The 27,210-nt window shown below is 37.5% G+C and overlaps 1 protein-coding gene across 2 annotated transcripts; it reads left to right on the top strand.

Moving 5' to 3' along the window:
• The first annotated feature begins 71 nt into the window (after positions 1-71).
• Positions 72-27,210, top strand: ATP1B3 (ATPase Na+/K+ transporting subunit beta 3). 2 transcript variants are annotated; one of them, XM_042795389.1, is made up of 8 exons: positions 72-332; positions 8,420-8,548; positions 13,095-13,202; positions 14,600-14,787; positions 15,525-15,575; positions 16,134-16,160; positions 21,375-21,461; positions 24,890-27,210. In XM_042795389.1, the coding sequence occupies exons 1-8, from the start codon at positions 224-226 to the stop codon at positions 25,058-25,060; spliced, it is 870 nt and encodes a 289-aa protein (XP_042651323.1). In that variant the 5' UTR covers positions 72-223; the 3' UTR covers positions 25,061-27,210. The 2 variants fall into 2 exon arrangements, with proteins under 2 accessions (XP_042651323.1, XP_032861310.2); XM_033005419.2 differs by lacking the exon at positions 16,134-16,160.

Below are 27,210 nucleotides of genomic sequence, written 5' to 3'. Positions count from 1 at the left end.
GGGCCGCGATTGGCTGGCGCGGGCGGAATGGTGTGGCGGCGGGTCCCGCCCCGCCGCGGAGGTGGGGAGGGCAGGTCCCTGCGTGACGGGGCCCCCGCCCGCTCTCCCGCCGGGCGCCGCGGCGGCAGTTACTTAGCGGTTGGGAGCAGGGGCTCGCTGCGGCTTTTTCTGCCGGGGAGGTTCTGCCGCCGGGGTGCGCGACGCAGCCGCTTCTCGCTTCGCCATGTCGAAGGAAGCGAAGAAGCCCTTCCGCCAGAGCATGGCCGAGTGGCGGCAGTTCGTCTACAACCCCAATAGCGGCGAGTTCCTGGGGCGCACGGCGAAGAGCTGGGGTAAGGGCTGTCCTCGGGGCGGCGGGCGAACCGCCCGTGGAGGCGAGGGGCGGCCGGGGGGGCCCCCGCGGGGTCCGCGGCGCCCAGGTGAGGCGGCCCGCGAGGCCGCGGCGCGCGCGCCCCGGTAACCGTTACCGGGGTTGCTGCCGCCCGCCGGTCTAAAAATAGCTCCGGCCGTGACAGCGGGGAGAGGGGGTTGGGGGGGGCGGGGGCGCCTCCCGGAGCAGGTGGGGGCCGGGGGAGGAAGAGGAGTTTCTGGGAGCGCGTCCCGAGCTGACTCACCCTCCCGCTTCAGTACGCAAATGCAGCAAAGCGGGCCCGCAGGCTCCTCCTCCGCCTGCTCCGCGGAGGGACGGGGGGGGTGGGGGGACGGGGGGACTCCGGGGGCCGCTCGGTGCGGTCGTGACGGGCTTCCGCCATGGAGGTGTGGGGCCGGCTCCCGCCCCGCGCGTACCGCTCCCGGTTGCCGGCAGCCGGCCTGCAGCTCGATGCTGCTGCTCCTCTCCATCCATTCCTCGCCGCCCCCCCCCCCGCTCTCAGCAGCGCAGGAAACCGGGAATGAATGAGCGCGAATCGCCTTTGTACTGTTGGACGGGAGCTGCGGATCGGAGAGGGAAGGCGAAAAAAAAAAAATCAAAACCCCAACCCAAAAGTTTATGAATCCTAATTCCTGATAGTCTAAAAAAGAGTGATCTTTGTGTGTCATCGTGCGTCACTGTGCTAAATTTGTTCTAGCGTAGGACTTCTGAGCCTTTTATTTTTCGTAAATGAGGCTTTTAAATGAACACTCTCCAGTAAAGCTTGTGAAGGCAGTGTTTGTTTTCCTGTTTTCAGGTAGTCTTCCCATTGCGTTCCTCTGAGCTGGAAAGCATGTTATCATAATCTTGCTGTTTCAAATAAAAATATTTGGATTTTCAGAGTATGTTTTCTCATATTAAACTGTTGTATAAACGCTTAATATTAGGATGTTTCTTCAGTCCTCATGGGACATATTTACTGACTTCAGAAAATGCTGTGTCTCCTCCCAAAACTTGGATGTAGTTGGGATACTTAATAGTTGTGCTTACAAAACCAACAAGAATCTCAGCGTGGTGTAAAGGAACAGGCCAATACATCCTTGGCCTTGACACAATCTCAATGAATACTAATGTTGAAATAGTGAGGAGGAGCCTTAAGCAGACTGTGCATGGGGTGTGCGTTCTTTGCGGTGCCAATGTCTCCTGTCTATCAAAAGAGGGCCCTAGCTCTGACATGAGTTCTCCTCCATTCAGATGGAAATAAGAGCTTGCAGCTACTCTGCCAGTTGAATAGCAAAGGAGAGGAAATTTCCACTATGCTGTTTTCTGGTGATCTTTCTGTACAGGCAGGTTTCCTCAAGTGTGTGGGCTGGATGCATGGGTGTATGGATTGCAAGAGTTTGTGTCATGAGTCTGAGGAGCGCAAAGACTGTGGGCACATTAGAAATAGATTGTAACTTCTATTAAAAAAGTGAAGTTGAAACAACCTTCTCTGTTTAAATCTATGTAGTAGGATAAGTCTCTTACAATGTTACTAGTCTGTGCTAGTCCAAGGTCAATTGATATGACTTGGTTGGTAATTAAATTTCTACAACCAGCTCCCTTGATAAAAGATGTTTTTCCATATTGAGAAACTGTATAGGCTTAGCAGTTTGAATAATTTTACTTCATTGGTAAGTTTTCTTAAATGGTTTAGGTGATTGGTACCTGATTGGTGCTATATTCCTTTTCCTTAGCTTGGACATTAAGAGGTTCAGCAACATTGAATTGTCAGTGTATTTTTTCATCAATATTTATTTGTCCTGATGTTTTGTGATTAACATATTGTGCTTATTTAATGTAATTGTATATATTAAGTAAGTTACAGTCTTCGACTGTTGGGGGGTGGTGGTGGTGTGTGACTTTCTGTTTCGTTTTTAATTTTTAATTGCAGAACACTCATTAAGTGGCTCCATTGTCACAGAAAAATTAGCAGGGTTTGGTCTCACTTCTGCCTTTGCAGTACTGATGTGAGCTTAGAGCAGTCTCCCTGACCATTGTTCATTTTCTGTTGCTGGTCTCCCCCCTGAAAGGCAGCGGGGAGGTAGGAGAGGAGAGCTCTAGTTGCCAGTCTGTTGGGCTGTGGTGTTTCCAGGGGCAGCATCTTAAGAATTCACTTGGCTCTGATTCTTCCATGCGTATTTCTCTTGTCTTAAGACAGCTTCCTCACAGAAATAAAACAGAAACACTAGAAAAACTGTTAAATAATTCCTCACAGTATGTTCACGTTTTGCCTTAGTCTGAGGCAGTCCTGGGGGCTTATGTAAATTGTAACTTCAAGGCAGTGATTCTCTGTGAATCTGAGTACTATGGCATTGGAGTACGCATTTTCATCTGCCATTTCTACACCAGGGTTTGTGAAGAGATCAAACACAGGCAGCTCCTATACTCATTTGTCGTGTAACAGAGATATGTTGCCTTTTAGAGTTTGGTGAAGAGTTGCCTCTGAGTTTGGTAAAACCCCTGTACTGTTCCCTCTTGCTGTAAAAAATAAGAGATTTTTGCCGATTTGAGGGATAGTTCAATCTGAATCACAAATCAGTATCCAAATCTAGCATAAAAAACCCCACCAAAACACATTTTTTATTATCTGGCATAATCATTTGTTGTATTAAAGAGACAGAAAATACTGGAAAAAACTGTTGATGACTTGAGTTGGTGGTGTTCTCAGCAACGAGGCATAAGGGGCGCTGATAGTCCTCGCAGAGGTGAAGGGAAGGAGGATGGGTCTTGAGGATCCACACAGGGTGTGATTAAGTAGGGCAGAGGAAGGACAACTTGGAAGACTGCCATGTGGGGTCTTCCTGTAAGTAGAAGGAAGATCAGCATCTGGCTCTGCCTGTAATGGCAAGGTGCTGTGCCCGCCTAGCATTATAGCAAGAACAGAGTGAGATCATCATGAAAGTATTGTAATGGCATGCTCACTACACACTCAAATGTGTACATAATATTAAAATATAGACAGGAAACTCCTTTTACACAAGATTACAGAAAAATAATTTGTGCTAAGAAAAAAAAATAGGCAACATAGAATCTAGCAATACTTAATTTATGGTCACACTAAATGTCATGTCAAGCCTATTTAAGCCCTTCTGTAAAGGTAATTGTGTCAAGGTAAAGGTAAAGGTGCCATTGTCTTGAAGTACAAAGAAATTCAGACCAAGTGATTATTTTTTTGGATGCTTAGCTGTATCCTTCGATGCACAAATATGTGCTTGAAATTAAAAAAAAAAAAAAAAAACACAAAAACCCCCAAAACAAAACAAAAAACCCCAACAAAATCGAACACCTTATTCTTAGGAAAGCTTTCTGACATGTCAATGGATATACTGTCTTGTCAATCACCATAACAAAAGATCCAATTTTGCTTCTATTTAGTCTTCACTGAGTTCTTGCTGGGACACAGGATGCTGTTAAACTTTTAACTCCTTTTCTGACTTGATTCTCCTGTGTTCTTTATCAGTGTTTTGAGCAGGGTTTTGCTGTGGTTTAGCTTTCTTCACAGGTAGTGTAATATTAAACATTCTGGTGTGACTGCCATTGCAGTAGAAGTACTTACACATCCAAGTTGTGAACTGGAGAGAGACACGGTGCTCTTTTTTTGTGTTTTGGCAGATGAACACTTCATGCAAAAATTCCTGCACAGCCAGGAATATGACTGCAGTCAAAATCGTTACTAAACTTTTCCATGATACTGCCTATCGTAATAAATGAGTATTTGAGAAATCAGTAGAATATTTTGTTTTCCACGACACAGATCACTTTGAAGAAAGGCAGTTTACCTTCTCTTGTTGCAGATACCAGTAAGCCCTGGTGCTATAGTGAGGGTATTTTGGGGGCTTGGGGGTTTTTTGTGTTGTAAATGCTTAATCGTTACATTAAGGACTGGCTTTTCTGATTCTTTGCAAGTGTTGCACTTGACAATTTTTATTGTCTCCTGAAGCATTTAGCCATGTTATATGTGGAGCCCTGGCTTACTGTGAAATAAACTGTAACACAGGACTGAGGTTTTCTTTCTTTCTGAATTCTTCCTTCCCTCTTTATTCCTCCCCTTACCATCCCCAGAATTTGGAAAACAGTAGTTTTAAAGGGTGTCAAGGGAATAAATTAGTGCTTATCTAATATGTATAGTTATGTTAGTTTAAGCAAGGAAATCTGTCTGCAGGTGGACTAAAAGTCCTTCTTGGTGTTGCTGGAGTTGGTGGTAGTCACCAGTAACATTACTTAGATATTTAAATCCCACTCGTTAAAGATACTGAAGAACGATCATGCAGGTGATAGGATCAGTGCCTCATGGAATCCAACAAACCGTAAAACCAGCGTTTCATTTTCCTTGTGGCAGGTAGTGTTGAATAGTTGCTTCCATGTCTGTTGTGAGAGTGTTTATACTGACATGCTGTTTAGTGCTTCTGCGCTGCATTTGGTGAGCTTGTATTCATCATGGAAATGATGGCCAGGAATGTGGTATATTGCGTTCACCAGAGTCAGAAATTCTAATTTTCTCAGCGGAGAAGTGTTGTGATCCCTGCAAATGGACTCCAATTAATCATGGCACCAATATGTTGGTTCATAAGTAGCAGTTCTCCAGATTTGACTGTTGCTTATCCATGTGGTTAGGATATGAAGGGATTTTGGTACTGTGATGCCCTGCAAAAAGAAAAACCAAACACATGCCCCCCTCCCATCCCACCCCACCCCACCCCCCCCCCAAAAAAAAAAAAAACCAAAACCAGTACATAATGTAAATTGTAATGCAGAATTTTGGTTTTGGCAGTTGTCTGTGTGTAACTTCTGATAGTTTTCGTGTTGAAAACCGAGAGTCTCAAAGGGTTTGGTGTAGGAAGATGTTCTGCAACAATTGAATTGAGTTTTGTGTTAGATGTGGTAGCTGTACTTTCCTTGGAGTAAATGCGGAGGATAGCTTTCCACTGTAACTTGGGTACATATTGTTTCCTGACAAGGAATCCAGTGTTATGTAAAGTTATTTTGGCAGAGCTTCTTGACAGGTTATGGCTTGCTCACTGTGATTAGCTTAGGATAATTAATACTAATAGGCTCACAAAGAGCAGTTTACTCAGTTTGGGGCTGTTGGAAGTTGGAGAGGGCTTTTTCGTTGTTTGTTTTTTCCCCCTCTTTCTATTGTGGCAAAGTAGCATAAATGGGGCAGTTTAGTCTCATGGTCAGTGTTCTGCAGTGCAATTACAGGCTGCATTAAAATAAAGATTAAAAATAATCTGTGTGTGTGTGTGTGTGCACGCGTGCTTTGATGGACTGCAGGAGGTTAGTGGAGTTTTGGGGCTGTGAATGGGAAGTCTTTCTAGCCTTGTTACTGCTGCAGCCCCGGTGGATACAGTGTTGCTGAGAGACAAGGACTCCGTAAGGGACTGTTCACACTGCAGTCTCTATGCAGAGTCCATCACTGGTTTAGGCATTGGGATCCCTCTCGTTTTCCCTAGCACTGGCACTCCCTCTGTGGGCAGGAGGGCTCCCCAGGGGCTGCCTACATACACAGTCCTGCCCTGTTGCAGCTCTTGGCAGGGGAGCGGGACCCCGGCAGCCCTCTTCCCTGCTGGAGCAGAGGCTGTGGGTGCGTAGGCAGCATCGCCTCGACTGGGGGAGCAAAGCAAGAGAGCTGCAGCAGGCTTGGGTCAGCTCCTCAGGGTGCTTCAAAACGAGGTGCAAGGCCAGTATTGCAGATGTTACAGTAGCATTGGCCCAAAGCAGTACTATACTTAGGGCTGTATCTGCTGAGAAGTGCACCACTGTGGTGCTCTTATGCCCATCACTAATAAACAAGTGGACAGGGATTTTTTAAATTTGTTTTTTACCCAGTGAAGTTAGGCATTATCTTTTGAAAATTAAAATACAGGTGTATTCTGAAATAGCTCAATGAAAAAGATTTCTCCGACTTTCCTTGCTTTTATGCTAATTGACACAGAAGGTGCTTGTCTTGTCTTAAGTGTCAAGCTTCTATTTTATTGGAACTGATTGATGAATGTCTTGGTCACTTGATGGAAAGTGTACTTTTTAGACAGCTTGATGAAAGTGTATTCAATAATTGATTAATGTGTATGGATCAACATGAGAGCTGACCAAAGGTTTTGTAAGGGAGTGAGTTTGTTTTGTGATACCCAAAATATATTGGTTATTAATCAGAAGATTATTGTTCTGTTTTGGATCCAGTGAAAGCAGTTGTAAGCTTACAGGTAAAGCAGATTGGTGGTGTGTCAAATACAGATGGAACTTCTGGAATGAATTTTGTTGATTAGGATTTCCACTGTTTGTTTTTATATGCTCTTTTCAGCTTCTAAATAGCCTTAGAAATAGTTTATAATAGATGTCTAGCTGTCTTGTTCTTTACAGAGTAAGCCTGGTCTTGTGTTCATGTACTTTGCTACTTAAATTCTAATCACTGCATTGTATTTTACATCTTAGTGGTTCCCAACTATTTTACATAGCTGATTGCTTTCAGGTATTGCAGATTGGTAAGTAACTTTCTCAACTTGTGAAATTGAAAACTACAACCAAACCAAAATTCTGTAACATTCAGCTAGTTTCTGCAGGGAACTTATGTTACAGTAAGGATACTTTGGGAACCACCTCATTATTTTAATATAAGTACACTGAATTCTTTCAGGAGCAGTAATACAGCTACTTACTTGCATTTTAGCAGTCATGGATTACTGGGGGGCTGTAGTACACTAGAAAATATTTCAGTGCAAAATGCAGTCATAGTTTCTGGGTCAGGAGTCAGGGGTTAGGCTTCCTTCTGTCATCTTCCAGTAGACAATACACATTCACTGGGGTATAGTTGCTTTTGATTTTTCCTTTTCAATGTAAGGGTGAAAAATGCTGCACTTGATTCTCTTGTATAATAAAGTGTCAGTGGTAGAATGTTGCATAATGGTTTTGATGTGCTTTTCACTACCTGAGTCATATCTCTGGCTTCCTGATCGGGGCCTTATAGCTAGGATATTTCATAAAAGTTGAATTTGTGTAATCATTTGCTTATGTTTTTGAGGGTTTTGAAGATGGCTGGCTGTGCAAGCATATGAATTCTTCGTTACTTGTATGGCTCCCATTCTTTTTGACAATGTCTATGCATGTGTCCTTAAGTCTCAAGCGTTCAGTCTTAAAGCAGAATCACATGCTCTTTTTTTAGATTAGTATTGTATACTCAATTAATAAAACAAAAAAAGAACAGGGAATAAAATAAAATCACTTAATCACAGTAAGTTTTTAAGCTGTTTTCCCAAGTAGTGTTCTCACTTAGTGATTTGTTGTAGCTAAGTGATGGAGAGGTACAGCGTCATACTAGGCTGTTTCCTCAGATTTTGAGGAGCTCTTCTTTAAGCAGCTGTCAGGTTGTAGCTAGTAATGTCTGTGTAACTGGTGAATTCCAGGAACGTTGCTGCGTCCCCAAGGTAGTTTGGTAAAGCAGGCGGATGTGTTAGGCCAAGACTTGATAAGTCTGAATAGAAGGCTTGGTTTGTTTTTCAAAAACATGCAGAAGAAAACATTTTCACATTGAGTAATCTCTTGTAACATGACATACCTGTGAATGAATGCTCTGTCTGGAGTTCTCTCAGGTATCTACTAAGTTATTAGAGCACCAATCGCCTCCTACCTCTTCTGGATCCAGCGTAATAATTTTACCTTTTCACTCAGTTCTTTCATCTTTGCTATGACCTGTTCCTTTCCAGATAAAAAGCTGTAATTCCCTTAAACAAGTGAAACTTTTTTCCAGTGGAGTGCTTAGTCATCCTTGCTAGCTTTCCTGTATAGCCCAAAGGGTGGTTTTTAATGCTTCTTTCTTAAAAATAGAGATGCTAAAATGCCTTGTAAATTTTTAGAGCCAGAAAGTATGAAGAAAATGGTTTTTCATGCATTATTCTGCACTGTGCAATACATATGTATGCTAGAGGCATAAACAAAATCAAATGTTGCATTGTTTCTTTCCTGTTTTGATTTTCAAAATAGGTAATGGAATTAGTTGAAACAAAAATAGTAATTTTATCTTTTTCTTCACAGGTTTGATCTTACTATTCTATCTGGTATTTTATGGCTTCCTAGCAGCACTCTTCACATTCACAATGTGGGTTATGCTTCAGACACTGAGCAGTGATATACCAAAATACCGTGACCGGATTTCTAGTCCAGGTAACAGTGTATTTATTTTTTCATAAACCTCTGTTGGTTTAACAGCTGAGTTTCATTTGAGAGTGAGTTTGAAGTATGATCTGCCTATGGGAAACTGAGATTATTAGTTACTTAGAGGTTTCAAAGGTTAAACTTGGTGTGAGGCAAGCTATATACATTTATAGCATAAATTCAGTCAGTAGCTTTTTGTGTATAAGTGCTAACTTTTGCTGCTTTTTTCTCTAAGTTCTTCTCAGTTGAATTTGTAATGTAAGTAGACCATAATTTTATCTGTACATCCACACAACATGTTGTAGAAGTGTGTTTATCATTTAATCAAATTGCTTTAAAGATACTATAAGCTAGTTCTATTGGATCAGATGGAAGGCCACCTGTGATTAGTATTTCATACTCTGAAGTACAGGAAGGCTGTACTGTGGGGGTAGTCTCCTCAAGAGCGTGTAAGGACTATGATACAAAGGCATTTCCAGAGTTTTCATTATAGTATTAGTTAGCTTTCAAACAGCATGGAAAGTTTGTGGATTCCAGGGGCTGTTGACCTATTATGTAGGGATCCACTGAAGAGAGAGGGTCCTGTTTTATGATAAAGCTAAGTCCACGTAACACGTAGCTGCCATTAAAAGTGGTGTCTTTCTTCCTGGAACTACTTCTTCCTTTGTGTACATGCCCATCCAAGTCTTATTGTTGACTGGTTCAAGGAGCTGTTTGTGACAGAAAAAATACCCTGCACAAATAAAAATGAATAATAAGGTGGTTGTCTTTTTTCTTTATATTTTTCCTTCTGTTTTTACTTTTTTTTTTTTAATTGTTTTAAATATATCACAGAAATCTGTTGTTAAAGGCTCTATTTTGGTGTATCTGCATACTAGAAAAAAAAAAGTAAGGATTTTCACTCTGAAAGATTTAAAGTATGCTTCTGCATACCTTAACTACACCAGAAAGATCAGTGTTCTCCAATTACTATTTCTGGAGATTGCCTGAGTATTTGGTTTGTATATGCAACTTAAATGACTAGGCCACCTGAAAATTTGATAAAATATCTAAAATTTTATAATGACTTGGCTTAGGGACCAAATTTATGTTTAAAACACAACAAAACTAAATGACTGTGCAGCATTAATATTTTGTTGGAAGTTAATGACATTATTTTTTAAAGTACTTTTTCCTTTTTTTTGAATTCCAAATTCAAAATTAATCAGCATCTTGCAGCTGCATCAACACATGGTACAGTACTCTTTGTGTGAGCAAGTTGCAGTTGGGCCAACATGATGAATGTCTCTGGATTCTGAACAGAACTTGTTCTGATGTAGTGTTCAGGCCTTCTCTAACAAGTGTCCTCTTCTTATAAGGGATTCTTGAGGATTTGTGCTGTTTTTCAAGCTAAGAATGAGCTAAATGCTGGAAATCATAATAATAACAATAGACCTATTTAATTAAAAAAAAAAAAAAAAGGTGAGTTAGTTGACCATTTCTCCCCATTTCCTTTGTGGTAGTCAGAACCCTCATAGTGGATGAAGCTGTGGGTAGCTGTGACTCAATACTGGACTTGAGTGACTTTTTTTTTTGTACCTCTTGCAGTTCAGGGTATTAATTTTCCTTTGTTTTAAAGTAAGTCATAAGGGATGTTTGTTTAAAAAAGTATGCCACAATTAGTTTTTAATTTAAGAATTCCTATAACATTTCTGAATTAAATTTTTGTATTAACAATGTCTTTAATTACTCATACATAAAAGTTAATAAAATTGCTTATTTCTGTTTTAATGTTTCTCTTTAACTCTGTCATTTTTCACTTGCAGTGAAACATGTCATGTTCCTGGCTGTAAAACTTTAAATTATAAAAAAAATTCTACACACAAAACCTGGATGGCGTAGGTCAAAGGTTTTACTCTTGTGTTAAACATACTTGGAAATCTCACAGTTGATTTATTTTATAATTTATACTTGACTTTCATTGTACATTGGGATATAATAGTATCAATCAAATCCAGATGATTAAACTTTTTTTTTAAAAATCCCTCTTGGAATTGTAGGGTAATGTAATCTCTGTTACAATCCTAGATGTGATCTTATGGTGAGGCTGCTAATTTTGTTCCTCTAGAAGAGCCTGAATCCTGCATCTTTACAGTCTATGCATCAGTCCTTCAAATAGCTTTTTCTGTAGAATTTATACCACAGTCTCTAGGCAGACTGTGATCCACTGGAACTGGAGCAGTCCTTCATTTTAGAATGTTTTTGAAGTTCCCCTGAAGCAATAAATCTATTCAAATTATTGTTTCATTCATTGATTACTAGTTTAATTACGTTGTCATATTCGCTTTGAAAAACAGCATCTAAGTCCTTCATTTACAGTATAATTCTATAGGTAATAACAGTTTCTCATCCCCCAAAATCCCATAGTGTGTAAAACCCTTTCAGCGATTTTTCAGCCCTGTTACTAATTATCTTGTATTTTGTTGAATCCCAGTTCAGTGTGGAGGCCGGAAGATGACTAATGGTGCAAAGTAATTTGCAGTCAAAAATGGTATTTGTAGTTTTATATGGACTGTTAGTCGTTAAGGCATGTAGTTGTGGCTTGCCTGGAAATAATTTAACTGCTGCTAATGCAGAAAGGAGAATTTATGATTTATTGGAAATCCTACAAAAAAGGTAGAGTAAAAAAGCATTAAATTATATCTGGGTTTTTTTAGAATCTGAAAGATGCCTGTCTGTGTAAGTTTCTAGTATATACCTTTATTATTTCCCAATTTAAAGTATTTGTAATAATTTCTGCCTTCAGATGAGAAATTTGGTCATTTCTATAGGTGAATCCTTAATAGACCTGGTCCGCTTAGTTGCACTTTTTATATGCTTTCCAAAAGCTTACTGTGATTAACGTATTAAAAATCCAACATTAAAACAACTTATCCAACTTTATCTTCCCACTGTAGTCTCACCTTCTTAAATGTTTATTTTGTATAAAGAAGGCCTGATTTTATTTTTATTTTTTAATTTTGGGAGATAAGTTTTGGTTTCTGCCTTAAATTTTATTCATCTGGGAATCTAGTTTTAATTGGTTTTCCTAGAGGATAAGCATCCTAAGCTGATACAACTAGTTGCTGCTATAACTGCAAATTCTTCCCTTATGCGAAATTTGATGTTGATCGGTCCATTTTAATATTCTAACTTAGAAGAAAACTAATGTGCTAAAAAATAGGTTGTTCTGTTTTGTGGTTGGATGGTTTGTTTTTGTGAAACTGCAATATCAGTTCTCAGCTATACTTGAAGAGACAGATGCATGGACACTCATCTGTTAATCACAACTGCAGGGTTTTCATGTGTTCTAATTATTTCTATTAAATAAGAGTTACCTTAAGGTAGTGTGAATAAAGCAATCAATCATACGCCCTTTTTTGAACAGATTTAATCTCTTCTGCAGTATCTGGTGGTGTAGTGCTATTTCATCTGCTACTGAAGCTGTGATGAATAATAGTAGCATTAGGTACCTGTGTTAGTGACAACTCCTGATGGTACAGAGCTGTAAGTATTAGCAGAGAGTGGAGTGTGCCTTTTGCTTTCACCTGCTACAAAAAAATCCCTAAGATTTAACTCTGCACCTTTCTTTACCCATATCCTGGGAAGAAGGACAGTTCACCTCTGCCAAGGGCCCAAACTCCATCTCAGTGTCTGCCTTTTTCATCCTTCAACACAAAGCTGGACTTCAGCATTCGGTAATCCGTGTCCCTGTTTGTCCTGCCGGTCCTGGCTCCCTGGCTGTCGATTGTTCCTGTTCCAGCACCCCTGGCCAGCAGCTGACTGAAGCCAGCCTAGGCCCCCCTGCAGCAAGCGGGGAACCCCGACTGCTGCAGTGCCCGGTGCTAGCAGCCTGGGAGGCACCTCGAGAGTGGTGGTAGTTACCCCCGCCTGGCTAAGGCGTACCCTTTCAAGTGATGGGCATGCAGTGGTTTAATAAAGTTTCTTGTGTCCTCTGTGAAACAGATTACATCTAAACTTTCTGTTTGAGGAAAGGACTAACAACTAACTTGGCTTGTCTGTTTTGACTGGGAAATCTTTCAAGACACCTTTATGCATTATAAAGTGTAAAAAAATACTTTGTTTCTTGTGGGTTTCTATGAGATTAATGCAATTGGAGCTTCAGTCTATGTTGTCTAAAGCTTTGAAGCATGGCTTTAACTGGAGGTTTTCTGGGTGTGGTTTGGGGTATTTTTTCAATTATTTTTTAAGCTTAATTTGCTGAATATGGAAAGTGGGAAATGAATCAATTTGATTGAAAGTGATTAAGTTGGTGATTTTGCTATTCCTAATCAATTGGGTTTGGTTTGTGAATTGCATTTATACATTGGGTTGAATTTAAGAATTCATGTGATGTTGATTTTGATAACTGGCTTCAAACACAAACTACCTTTCAGTACTCTGGAATATAGGGGTAACATTGATGTTTCTTTACAGATAGGTATTTTCCAAATTATGGATATGATTTTTGAGTAGGTTAGAGTGGTGTAGGAAAGGGAAGTTGTTCAGTTCTTTACTTGCACTTTTTCTTTTTAAGGACTTATGATTTCACCAAAGCCAGACACTGCGTTGGAATTTTACTTTAACAAGAGTGATGCCCAGTCATATGCAGAATATGTTTCTACACTTAGAAAATTCCTTGAATGTAAGTAAGTTGCTCACAACTGTCTAAGTAATTCAGGGGTCTTAATGTTGAGTACATAGGTTTCCTTTTTTGCTTGTAGTTATGAATTGCTAATGAAGACTGATGCAAGTTCAGGTTTACTCTAGACATGTGTGTTATTAAAAAGATGTAGAAATGACACATGCCAAAAGAATTCAGTGTAAAATTACATAGGTCATGTATTTGGAGGAAAAGTTTATCAAGACTTAACTGATCAGACTTCATCTAAATGGCTTTTTAACTGAGTAAGAATCGTTTAGTCTTCAGAACTTGTGTGTTTGCCTGTTCAAAAAATGAGGATTAAATTAATTGGAATTTATTCATTTTCACCCTCATAACACAGTATATATGAGCAGAAATATTAAAACATTGAACTTAAAGCATGGAGAAAAAGTTACACGGGACAAGACTGAAGCATGGTAAAATCACTAGTTTGTTGTACATTATTTTATATATGTGCCTGTATGTACACTTAATCTCACAATACAAAAATAAATTTAAAATATTAGTAAATTTAACCCCTCAAAAGTTGTAAGTCATAATTGAGGAAGTGCTGTAAAATCTCACTTATGTGCATGAGTTGCTTTGTAGCTTTGATGCCTACTAAAAGCTTCTATGAGTAGGCTTTTCTTTCAGACCTCTGCCGGGGGTTCCTGGGAGGAATGCATGTATTTCATGGTTACATGCCTCTCCTGCAATTCAGTGGGCTTTGGACCCTTGCACTGCAGATGAACTTCCCTTTTTTTCATTTTACTTTGTTTATGCTTAGCTGGGGGTGGGGATTAAGGATGGGGTACAAAACCACAAAACGTTAAATGTGAATAGATGAGCATTTGCGACAATGTGATCTGTGTACTTCTGAAACACAAAAAAGTAAGAAACAACTTGGGATGTTAGTATAACATCAGTTATACTTCCTGATGTAAATGTAGAGGCAATTTAATATTAGTCATTGAAATACTTGAAGTTTTCCTGTGTGTTTATAAAAGAAACGTGCAAAGGGAAAACTGGCTTGGTTTCCAGGTAAAAAGTTAATTGTTTATATTTTAATACATTACTAGTTTGGAATACATAATTAGTTTAGAATTAGTTTGTGTACAGAAATTAAGTTATTATTAATACAACTCAAAAAGCAGGACAGCATTATTTCTTTTGTAATACTCTTTTTATTCTTTCATTCAAGTACAGTGCCACTTCTTGATAGGCTTTGAAAAAGTGATTGTTAAGATGGATGTAAGAGACAGTGATGCAAAAATAGTCCTTTGAGAAAATGCCTAGACAAATAACACCTGTAAAATAGATGTTTATTTAGGCTTCTTCAATTTTTGGCTACTTGTATGTTTTATACCACTGATTTACAAACTAATTTTGTTTCGTAGCATATGATGATTCAAAGCAATCCCAAAACATAAACTGTACACCAGGAAGGATTTTTGATCAGAATGATATCGCTGTTAAAAAGGCATGTCGATTTAACCTCTCTGAGCTTGGACAATGCTCTGGAAAGGAGGATAAGACTTTTGGCTACTCTAAAGGAACTCCCTGTGTGCTTGTGAAAATGAACAGAGTAAGTACCTACTTATTTTTCTTAGTACAAGTGCTCCCAACTACCACTGTATAAAAAATTACTGTATAAAACCACTGAAATACATGTTCAGTTTGCTTCACAAGGTATTGGCATTTCTGGAATAGTGTAATTTACTGAAATGTCTAGCAATTCATGTGTTTCAGGAAGCAAAATGAAGTGAGCTTTTTGAGCATTCTAATACTTAGAAGTATTGGCTTTGATTACTTGTGTCAAAATATCTGAAACCCATGTTTTAAGGAGTACAGTGCTCTTTGGTGGTTCTTACTGTTCTATGTAACAAATTCTGAACTGCTGAGCAGGTAAAGTGTGTTTTACTTCATGTCTGCATTCTAGAAATGTAATTAGAATGTAATGCATTCTGTAACTTCTAAACTATGTAAGGTGATGAAAAATTTTCTGAGTGAATAGGTATTTGACTTTTCAGTGATGCTATACGTTACTTGAACTGCTAATTGGTTTGAGCCATTATTGTTACATGCTGAATGTCAAGAAAGAAAATACTCCTTTCTGTGGTCACTGTAACTACTTGAACTATAACTTAACAATGCTTTAAATCTTAGTCCTAGTCTAAAATTGTGCTTCATATAAAAATGACACTAGATAGATTTTCTCCCTCTATGAACTCTGTCATATTAAGTGAGGAAAAGTTCAAATTCATTCTGTAAAACTGGAAAGGGGAATAAAGGCTATAAATATTTTAACTTTCTCTCCTTTAGATAATTGGATTGAAGCCTGAAGGAGAACCACGTATACACTGTACATCTAAGGTCAGTTCTGAATATAAGAAATAAGCGTGTGGTTAATTTTCCTTGTGATTAGGATGAAAAGTGAAGTCATATACTGTGTCAGAACATTGATTTCACTCTTCTTTTCTTGTTAGGCTTTTTACTTTTTTTTTCTTGTTTTCATCTTACTGTATGTCTAGTTTAGTTGTGTATTTTCTTCAGTGTACTTACAAAAATCCTTTTTGTTGTCTTTTCATCTTTAGATGTATTTGAGCTACTTGACTTGCTTTAGAGTGCATCCATGTTATTTGTTGTCATACTTATTTATTTATTGTGCATTGTATTTTGTTTTCCCATTTCATAACCTATATTTTTATTTTTTCTCCATGCTGCAAGTGCACCTTAGACAATTTATAAATGATGGGTAAGACACAGTGTGGAAACTAATGTTACTGTTCAAGTAAAACTTGCCTTCAAATCAAGTATAAACTACTTCTAATAATGACTAATCTATAAAAATTTGTTGTGTACCAGTGGATTTACACATAATGTTTTATGGCAACTATAATAATTACTTTGACATCTGGATATTTTTCCTAGACTGCTTGGGGAGCGGTGAAAACTGTGGTAAGTTAGTGGCTTGAGCAAGGGCTGGAGTCATGGCTTTTCCCTTGAGGTGACTGATAAAATGTAGGCTGGGAAATTTCAGTAGTTAATGAGACAAATACTGGAAGTGTTCCTGCCTTCATCCTAGGTACCTGTGGTAGGCAAAGATTTTAATACTTGTTTTTGTGTAGTCTTTGAAAGTTTTGATCTCCCCATGACAGTTTGTTGCAAGTAAGGGTGGTTCCTTCTCTTATTTGAGACTGATTTGTGTACATTCTTAAAAAATGTTGTTCTGTTAGAGGAATTATTTGTTTCTTTAGAATAAAGCAACTAAGTTCCTTCTACAGTAGTAAAAGCTATACTGAGAAAATTGTAGGCAGTACTTTTTCTTATCCTCTCAGCTGATTTCACTAGCAAAAGAACGAGTTTGATAACAACTTGGTTGATCATGGTGGGTTTTTTTGCTGTTTTTTTACCTTTTGAGATACTACAAATAAATTGCATTGTATGTTATGGTATGTACTTTCTTGCATCCTCTTCCTTGCAGTACGAAGTACTGCTTTTTACCATACCCAGTTAGAATTTCTCTGATCTACACAGCTGTGGTGGTTTTACATTTTAAGATTACTAATCTTATTAGTTCTTGAGTGACTTCTAGGGAAGATACTTGTCAGGCTTTCCCACTTTGAATGCATCTATTTAATCTTTAATTATCCTATTCTTGCCCTAGCTCATGATGATTTACCTGTTTAGAAAAGCTTAAGTATTGGTTACAATTCATCTTTTTCTTTAGACAACAAAGAAGCAGCATCAACAACTTTCATTTTCTCCTTCTGTCTGTGCTTCATTTTTACAGAATTTATCTTTCTTCCTGTTATGCACGTTGCTTACTGAAACTCTTACTTTAAATTTAAAGGATTATGCCGTTCTTTGAATCAATTTATGAGGCTTTGTTTCCAATTCCATTTTTATTTCTTTGACTCTTTAGAATATGAACTGTGTAATGGTCTCTTCCTCTTCTGTAGCGGATAACGTGAATGCTTACCTAGAAATAATATCTTGTGGCTCTTCTGGATCTTGTTGATTCAAGGATGTGAATTGTGACCCTCTTGTGTGCACACTGGAAAGGTGGAGAAGGATAGCCAGTAGGATTTTGTGCATTTTGCAGACAAATTTATAACTGCCTTGGATCTGCCACTGTATTTGAATGTTCCCTAAATACTGGCTCATAACAGAAGTTGAAGTGTAGTGATCATATGTACTTCTCTATTGCTTCTCTTATTCAGGGTGTTTACCTAGCCTATAAGTAACTGATATGTTCTGTTGTGGCGTTTTGTTTTTTTGTGTTTTTTTTTCTCTCTCTGTGTTGCTGTCAGCAAATGTGGATTAAAAGAATTCAGAGTGTACTACAAAGTTTAATCCAGATGACGTGAGAAACAAGCCCACGTATATATAAAAAAAGTTTTATTGGGGACAAAGTTAGTGGAGCAAAGAATACAGTGCTGGGTGCAATGGCGCGCCCTGGAGCCAGAGGGGCTCCCTTTTATTGTATAAAAGGTTACATATTCATCTACTCTAATACATATGCATCACTACTCCAAGGATAGGGAGGGAATATTACAATTAGTTCTGTGAAATCATTAACATATCCCCCCACCCCAAATTCCTCCCGTCGCGCTTGGGCAGTGCTCCCTGGTGGTTGTGGACAGGGGCCTTCAGATGAAGGCTCGTAGTCTTCTTCATTGTGTTCGCTAGCTGACCCTTACTTCTGTGCAAACTCAGTCCTGTGGTCACAAACACCTTGTCCTTCAAGTTTGGGCTAATTTTCAGCTCCTTTGTCTTTAAGGCTTAGCCTATGTCAAGGACAAGAGATACCAGGGATGGCCCATTCTGTTCTTTCTCATTCCATTGCAAAGGAGTTACCGCCCTTTGATATGGACCATCTGGTGAGCATCCCAAGAAGGGGGGGGGGGGGGGGGGGGGGGCTGTTGGGTTGGTGTTTCCTCAGATCAGTTCCCCCCTTTTTAAACAATTAAACAAGTAATTGTTTAATTACTTTTAGCAAAAGCAAAATTCTTCTATTATTTTTCAAACACATGTTTCTCAACATAAACCCTCTGCTGGATATTAGCTTCATGGAATGTATGAGCATATTTGTGCAGTTCATAGAACAAATGCAACTTACTAGTAATTTTAAATTTCACATCTGAGTGACAAAGATGGATTTTGCTTAAGAGGCGATTTAATTGAGCAGAGCGGAAATCCTACTGTCATGTTCTCTCCATTACAGAGCAGAATCTTTTTTACCCTGTAGATTTTCTGTTTACCAATTTCTTTCCTCTTTATCTGTGTTTTTAAATATTTCTTGTTCTTTATAGTTAGCTTTACATATATTGAGAGCAATCTGGAGAAGTGTCTGCCTGGATTTAACATAATCTGACTTTAAAAGTTTTTTATTTGTTATTGTTTTTTAATGGACAAGTCTCTCAAATACAAAATAAGGCTAACAGCTCTGTCTGCACATCCTGCCAGTCTTTGTCACTTTGAAATTTATGTTCTTCATGCATTCTCCTCTGAGGCGATTTTTCTTTCTTTTCCTTGCACTTCTCATATGGGATTTTTTTAAAATACAAAAATTTTAGATAGATCTGTGATTTCAAAGTCAGCACACTTGATAGTTGGGAATTCTTCTCCCTCTGACCCCACATAGTGGTAGCTGTCATCACTGTAATTTCAGTAGATTGGAGGAGTGCAGTGTCAGACACTAATTACAGCTAGTTCTTCCTCCTGCACTCTGGAATAACTGAGCTGCTGTAGTCTTGAGGATCTCCACAAAGAGAAACAAGCCAAAAAAGGATTGTGTTTCCAAGAAGTTTGAAGATCAGCATTTTAAGTCCTTAGTTTGGGGCTGGCGGTGCGCAATTTCATGTGCACTGGAACATCTTGCAGCAGTATTCTTTCAAGATAAAACTACCTTTACTGAAAATTTGTAGCTTTGATGCATGATATATTTTTTTTTTAATTACAGAAAATAAGAATTGCCTTAATTCCAAAAGATATATATTGCTTCTATTTAGTGACCATCTTGACTTTGTATTAGGTATCGCTTTCTAGTTTACAAGAAGGAATTTCTTGTAAACTGGCTGTATGAATGACACTGTGCCTTGCTATTGTCAACATATTCAGCATCTGAATTACCTTGTTTTTTGTGACAGAAATCTTAGATGTTTTACAGTTTCTACTAATGGATACTTCTTCTTTTCTTGTGTAATGATACCGTTTCTTCTCAAATGATTACAGACCAGTCTTGCCCAAGTTCTTTCCTTAAGTCTTTGTACATTATTTTAACATCTGCAAAATTATTCTAAGACACAGTCTTAATAGACCCAGTAAGTGAGGTGGAAGTCTATCTGTCCAGCTTAAGTGGTCTGATTTTTAGAATTGCTGGCTGCCTGGAACATGTGGAAATTGTAAATGGTAAGCAGAAAAAGTGACACTCACTAAAGGACTGATTCTTGAGGCTCTCAGGGAATGCAGCTTGTTTAGGTGTTGGGGTTTTTTAAAATTGTGTAGGGATATTAATTAGGATTGATTAATTATTACAGAAAACCCCAAACCCCAAAGCAGTTGCATGAGACAGACAGTTGCATGTCCCAGAAACTCGCTGCTATTGCATTGATAGCCTAATGCGTATATATTTATGACTGCATGCATGCCTTGTGTTTAGCTGCTCCAGAAAGTTCTTCTCCTATTTATCTTTGTTATTCTGTATTCTGAACTTTTTAACCATTATTTCAGAAATAGATTTGAAAAATTAGTATTTTCAGCTGCATGAGCTTTACATAAAATAAGGAATAATGGTGAAAATCAATGTATTTCTACTTAGTAATTATATTTGCTAGCTTAGGGTCCAAAACACTTAATAAACATATATTGAAGAATTGCAATAATTTAGACTGCAAACGAACAAGAATGTGGCCATATCCTAAACACCATACTGTATGTTCTTTGGAGGAAGAGGAGGTATTCTTGAACTGTGGTTTATTCTTTACTATTTTTTTTTATATTTGTTGTTCCTCTTTTGCTTAGTTCTATTACTGCAGTTGTCTTCTGAACTTTGTAGTGTATCTTTTTAAAATTGCAGCTGTTGCATATGGTAGTATAGAAAAAACAATGAAAGTTACTAATGCACTTTCAATTTGTGAATTACACTGAACAAGCAGTGATGTTCTGAAGATACATTTAGAATTTGGGGGGGGTGTTGTTTTAGTGGTGTTTCCCTTTATCATGGTAATACGTTCACCTTTTTATAGAAAGTCACATTAGATGTGGGTATTTCTTTGTCATTTGAGCTTGTGGGAGTTTGACATTCTGTCAGGATACACAGTACTGGGGAATACTGTATATAGGAAGATGTGTCTTTGTATCACAATACTGATAACCTGTGTCTGGGACAGCTCAATCATATGTACATATTTTGTGTATCTCACAGATTGGGTGACTCCCTAGTCAGAAATTAGTCAGCAACTTTGTAGATAGCTGCTTCTTATTTTACAAGATTTGGGATTATAGGGGAAGGTCTAATGATAAAGCATGCATGTGTATATTGTTCCTCTAAGATGGTGATGAGACACAGAAGCTGTAATAACATCACCATTTTAGAGTTGAGTTTCCTTTTAGGTAGCCTGTACTCGAAGACTAGCTGAACAAATGTTAGGAATAATACACCATTGCAGGGAGGGGGCTATAGTTCTTTGTGAAGGGTTGTATTGTTCCAAATTGAGAGGCTTAAAAACCTGCCTTTAAGCAGAAATTCATCTTTACCTTAATTACAGATGTGCTCTTGCTTCATCAAAATACACAGGCTTGCTTAGGGATACTTGGGATTTTAGCTTATATATGGGTTTTTTTGGTTGTTGTTAAATTATTCATTGCAATTAATATCCTCTTCCTACCCTCCCCTTTTTTTTGACTCATAAGGGAAACATGAATGCAAGCTGTCTTGACTTGATTACTAATTTAAATACTACTGTTCATAATCCTTACTGTAGCAGATGTGTGGAGCATGTAACTGTTTGCCAAAAATCTATTTTGGAAGTTATTCTAAGAGTCTGTAGCTCAGTTGCCTCTTCTTAGGGATCTTGCACTTTATCGTTGGGTTATAATTATAAATTTGTATTCATTTTTACGCAAGCAGATGTTAACTTTTAATTTTGTTGCTATCTCTAATCACAGGAAGAAGGCATGGTTGAGATAAATTATTTTCCTCCTGAAGGCTTGATTGACTTAATGTACTTTCCATACTATGGGAAAAGCTTACACGTAAGTATGCCTTAATTGTGGTCTTCATTTTGTATATGTTTTGTTTCTGTTTACATTTACAATTATTAATATCAGATTGATTCTGAAGTTTGAACTTTGTAATGAGGTATCCATAAAGAATATTACATATGCAGAAATTCCACAGTGCTTGATGCTCTAGCAGACATAAGGAAATAAACTGGGCATTGTCCTAATGGAGAAGAGGCTATATACTAGCAGTATTAAGGGCATCTTACACTTTTTGGTCACTGGTATCTTTTGGAATCTTTTTGAATGCAGGGAAATGCAGGAAAAATAAACTGGTTCTTTGGATTACAATACAGTTTCTAATAATTAATCCTTGGAGTTTATATATAGGATATTAAGTTTATAATTCATTATGTTATTGTTGATTATATTTCTTTGTGGCTCTCTGGTCATGTTTTCTATTTGCTCTGCTTTATGAAGATGCACTTGAAGGTAGTAGATAGATTTATATTTTTTTTATTTTATTTTTATCTTTTAAAAAATTTTCTTACCTTTTTTTTTTGCTTGCTCCATCTATCCTTATTGTATTCTGACATAAATTTTATTTATCTAACTGAAGAACACTTACATTTTAAAAAACCCCAAAGCTCACTACTTTTTAGACACAGAAGACATAGTTAAAACTCCCAATTTCTTTTCAAACTTGAGGTTTTTTTCTTTTCAGTTTGTGATAACTGCATACAGAAAATCTGTACCTTCTGTCAAATATATTGCCTCTCATTGTCCAAGTTATTTAATCTAATAAATGTCTTCACTGTTCACCACTGAAGATATAAGTACTTTTTAAACACAGATCCATAGTATACCATGGTGGTTGTTTGTAATTTCCCCAAAGTGACTTGTGTACTAAATTATTCCTTTATCAGTTATTTTTCCAGTGTACTCTATATTTACTTGTAGCACTTCACATAACCTTTTTTTATCCTCACATGGCTTTTACTAATGAGGAAGAAGTGTGTGTTTCTTCAACATTTGCTTTCATGTTACTTATGGGTAGTTCTGTGTTTTCCATTTTGTTGCCAGACTTTTTGAATTAGTAAACCATCCATTTTCTTAGACACACAAGATTAGAGAAAGACTGTCAACCTGTGCTTCCAACAGGCAGAATCTCCTATTCCCTTCTCAATCCCATACTCTGTCCCCTTCTTGGAATGACAGAATAGGGAAAGAGAGCACTGATTCCCTAAGAAACGCAAAACACAGCATCAGTGGGTCTTGAGATGTCAGGAGGTAGTTTGTACCAAAGACGGGATGAAGAACTTTCCTGACAAAATTCCTGTCTTGCTGCTGTACTGATGGGAAAGGAAAGATTATGAAAGCAGACTAATGAAGTCAGGCAACACTCAATGCTATTCCTTGCTTGAAGTGATTAAGAAAAAGCTTTACTTTTTTTTTTTTTTGATTAAAAAATTTTTAATAGTTTTTGGTTCAGTGTTCTCTCGTGATCATTTTGATATGTGGGATAGGGGCTGTGGTTTGAGGAATTTTTGCTTATGTGAGGCTCAATTCTCATAACAGCATACTGTGAAAAAGAAGAGTTGTAAGAGGTTGAGGTATTTAACTAAGTTTCAAGAGACTGGCTCGATTTCTTGGCTATGCAACAGAATTTTTATATTATATCAATATGTAATTGTTGAATTTATTCTGTAAAGCAGTTATGATTCAAAAAATCTTGCTGCTCTTGTGCTACGGTAGGAGCCATAAAAGTACTAATATCTACAGTTTTGTGGTCCAGAATGGTTATTTGCCTTTTGCTGCTCAGCACAATGAGCCCAACTCCCTGATCCTAGGGGATGTTAATTTTTTTAGATGATCTGTAGTGCTTAATAAGGATGCTGATTCTCTTCCCTCCTCCCCCAAAATTTTATATTGAGTAAAAGTCCATTCTGTTATCAGCTGTCTTCAAAACATCATAGAAATTTGTGTACCTATTTGAAAAATCTTGGTGATGAGAAGACTTCTCTGAGGAAACACAGGAATTTTATTTCTGATTTTTAGAAAACTCAGTACCTTGAGTGTGGTATCACCGTTAAAACCCGAGAATTTTGAGTCAGCCTTGCCTAGCTTCATTTCCCCCTCCCAGTGTGAAGTTTATAAGAGCACAGGAAAATTTATGATCTAGTAAAATCACCATCCAAGGAAAGCAGTTATTTCAGTCTACTTCTAGTACTTAACATTAAAGATTTTAGTACATCAGCTTCCATCCCATCATTCTTTGTAAATGAGACTTTGCGTATTCTGTAGTGCTTTGGTTGGTAGAGATGTAAAAAAGATAACCTAAAACCAACACAAAGGTATTAAGGAGTCTCTTAAATTAACGAGGGGGGGGAAATCTTAACACAAAATTTTGTTTGATCAAAATTTAAGGCTTATATTTGTATGATACTGTAGTGTCATATTCAGTCCACTGGCTTAATCAGCAGTCAGCAGTATTGACCTAAAAATACAAATAAATTATGGAAATACTTTATGAATATTGGATGAAATACTGCTATAACAATGTATAATAAATACGCTCTTATTTAATTCATAGGCATTCTACAAGGGAATTCAAGTTTTCCTAATTGAATCAGACATGAGAAATAATACTGGGTTGACAAAAAAAAAAAATTTTGCATTCATTCGTAAATTTTAATTTTTGTTATAGGGAATGGAGTCAACAATTGTAATTGTTCCACCAAATATGATTGACCAGGATACTGTCAGAATATTCAAGGAAAGGTTTCTGTGTAAAGCTATCAATCAGATAACACATTTTAGAATGGATTGTTGCTGAAGAAATAAATGAAATAAATGCGATAGGATGGAAGGGAAGCTAGTTTACTAGTATTTGTTGAATTATGCTTTTGGCAAAAACCACTTAAAACTGTGCTAGAAAAGTTATATTCTATAGCAGATTAAAAAAAAAAAACAACCAAAAACAAACAAACAAACAAAACAAAACAAAAAACAAAACAAAACAAACTCACAATAATCAAACAAACAAAACCAACCAAACAAACAAAAACCAAAACAAACAAACAAACAACTCAAACCCGAAACAAACAGAAGAGACAATGGAATGGATAGGAAGGAAGACTATAATTTCAGAGGCTGTTTGAGGTAGAGGTTACTAGAACAATTGGACCCAATGCAATAGAAAGGGGTAAAGTCATGTGCCTCTTGAAGATATTGTCTGTGACTTAAACTATGTTGAATGTATTATTTAAGAAATAGTATGAAGAATGTGTATCTGACTGTCTGATTTTTGGGGAAAAAAGTCTAAACTGAGTCAGATTGGACTTTGAAAAGTTGGGTTCTTCATTAGCTTTTTTCTTAACTGTTCTGATGGATTAAATGTTAATTTAAATGCTAATTTACTCTGGTATCTCAAATATTTTCCCCATCTTTCTGTTTACTAGGCTCACTATTTACAGCCTCTAGTGGCTGTTCAACTAGCAATTAACTCCAACAGTACCAAAGAAGAAATAGCAATTGAGTGTAAGATCCTGGGCTCACCTAATTTAAAAAATGAAGATGACCGTGACAAGTTTCTGGGACGCATTGCCTTCAAAGTTCAGATGACTGAATAGCTGGAGTAAAAAATTCTCCACAAAGTAAACATTGTTTTCTGTTTTGTATCAGCTGGACATGCCATTCTAGGATATGAGACCACCTTGGAGAATGTTAAGGTGGTTTATGGCGTTCAGGGTAGCATAATAATATGCTTCCAAATCGTATGTTTAAAATCCCTCAAAATAAATGCCTATCCTGCTTCTGCCTGCCCCATTGGAACAGTGTACAGACTATAGTTATGTCATAGGGACCTGTAAATAGCTGTTTTCAAACATATAATAATGGTGACCTTTGTCCTGTTCTAAAATGTGGTTTTATCCCCCAAGTGAGTGTCTCAAGCTTAATGTGCTGTGCTATGTAAATATTGTATTGATTTAACACTGGTTTAACTGTCATATCTCAATGCTGACACAGTTATAGGGAAAAATAATAAATGGTACCTGATTGACATAGTGATTTTTTTGTAAGAGTAAACGCCTCCAACATAAATTGTGTGTATGGGAGTGGGTGGGTGGGTGGATGGACAGCTGTGTGGAGATGCCTTAAATTGTGGACTGGGTGGTGTGGGAGAATTGAAATGGGTTTTAAGAGTTGGTAAGTGCTTAACTAGTACTTTCTTGTGCTTGTCACTGTGCAAGTATTGTGTACATGTAATACTTGGTATAGAGTTTGGTATTCTAGCTGAGGAATTGAATCTCTCTTTGTGTTGTTAATTGCTTGCGATATGTGGAGCACAAATCTATACAATACTTTAAAAATTTTTAGTTCAGAATTATCAATATACAACAACTTAAATTGTTTAGGGTCCTGGTAACAGTTGTACAACAGAGCTGCTTGAAAGAAATGGCCTCACTGTTGTGGGAATAGGCTTTCCTTTTCCAATTAAAATATTTCCTGAAGAACCTCTGTTTAAAAAAAAAGAAAAAAAAGGATTGTCTTGATTAAACATTCCTGTTTAATTTATATACTCTGTTTCGTTGCATCATTTTAACGTGCTTCATGTCTTCATCTGCTCTTTCATCTTGGATTTTCTGTGTATTTCATTATCCATTTAGAAAATTGGTGTCATCAACTGCTTTATAGAAATGTCCTATTGACTTGGAGTGGATTACTTGCAGTTTAACTTAAATATTTTTATTAATCCAGTTGATAAAATTACTACAGATAGACTGGTTTATTTGTGACTGCTCTTCACATTAAACCAAGCGGACCCATTATATTGGGTTATAACTTCTGCACTTGTGCTGACATGGGATTTATATATTACTCTTCTCCAGGGTTTTTGTTTGTTTGGTTTGGTCTTGTTTGTTTTTTGGTTTTTTTTTTTTGAGCACATGGTTCACATTCTGATGTCTTTTCAATATTAAAGACCACAACAAATCAGCATTTGTGTAAATACCTGTATGCTCTGCTAGTTAGGCCTAAATTTGTTACTTAACATGCTTTTATGCCTAATTCTTCTAGTGGTTTTTAATATTTTATTTAAACACCTTAAGTGAATGATTATTAGAATTCAAGGTCCAGTCTTAAAGCCCTCCTTTGAAAATATCTGAGGCCAGTCTAAGCCGCATTAGTGCAAAACTTTTTTTAACACCTGTGCAAGCTACACTGGGGCACGGTTGGAGGAAGCTGCTCTTAATGGGACTTGAACAGTGTCTTGAACCTCATTAAAACCAGATTTGTATTGATCTGATACCATTCAGCATGCTTTTTTGTTGTCTACAAAATTGTTCCTACAATATGCAATGGGTACTTTTGTAATAATAGCATGCATTAATACTGAATAAGAATGTTCTTTCAAAATATGCCATTACTAATGTTTTAAATCATGCACTTTTAGAGGTGGGATACGCGAGTTCTTGAAGGTATGACTAATTGCTTCTCTGTATATTAATACTGCCTGAAAGTATTTTAATAGTCATGAGGGAACTTGAAAGTGTGGATGTTGCATCTGAAAATGAAAAGGTCTAGCTTCATGTAAAAAAAAATTCACATTTGTGTTCACTGAGGAATGGTAAGAAGTTCTGGTGAAACACTCAGTTTTCAAATGAGATGATTTTTGCAACAATTTCTCTTTTGACTTCTCTATATAGACAAAGCATGAAATGGCAACTCTTCACCAGCACTTTTCAGATGGGTAGAACTTAATAAACTCCTGTTCTCCCTA

This window comes from Tyto alba, unplaced genomic scaffold (genome assembly GCF_018691265.1).
Source record: "Tyto alba isolate M040663 unplaced genomic scaffold, T.alba_DEE_v4.0 Super-Scaffold_10, whole genome shotgun sequence".
Classification (NCBI taxonomy): domain Eukaryota; kingdom Metazoa; phylum Chordata; class Aves; order Strigiformes; family Tytonidae; genus Tyto; species Tyto alba.
Note: the sequence above shows the minus strand (reverse complement) of the source record. Positions and strands in the feature narration are given on the sequence as shown.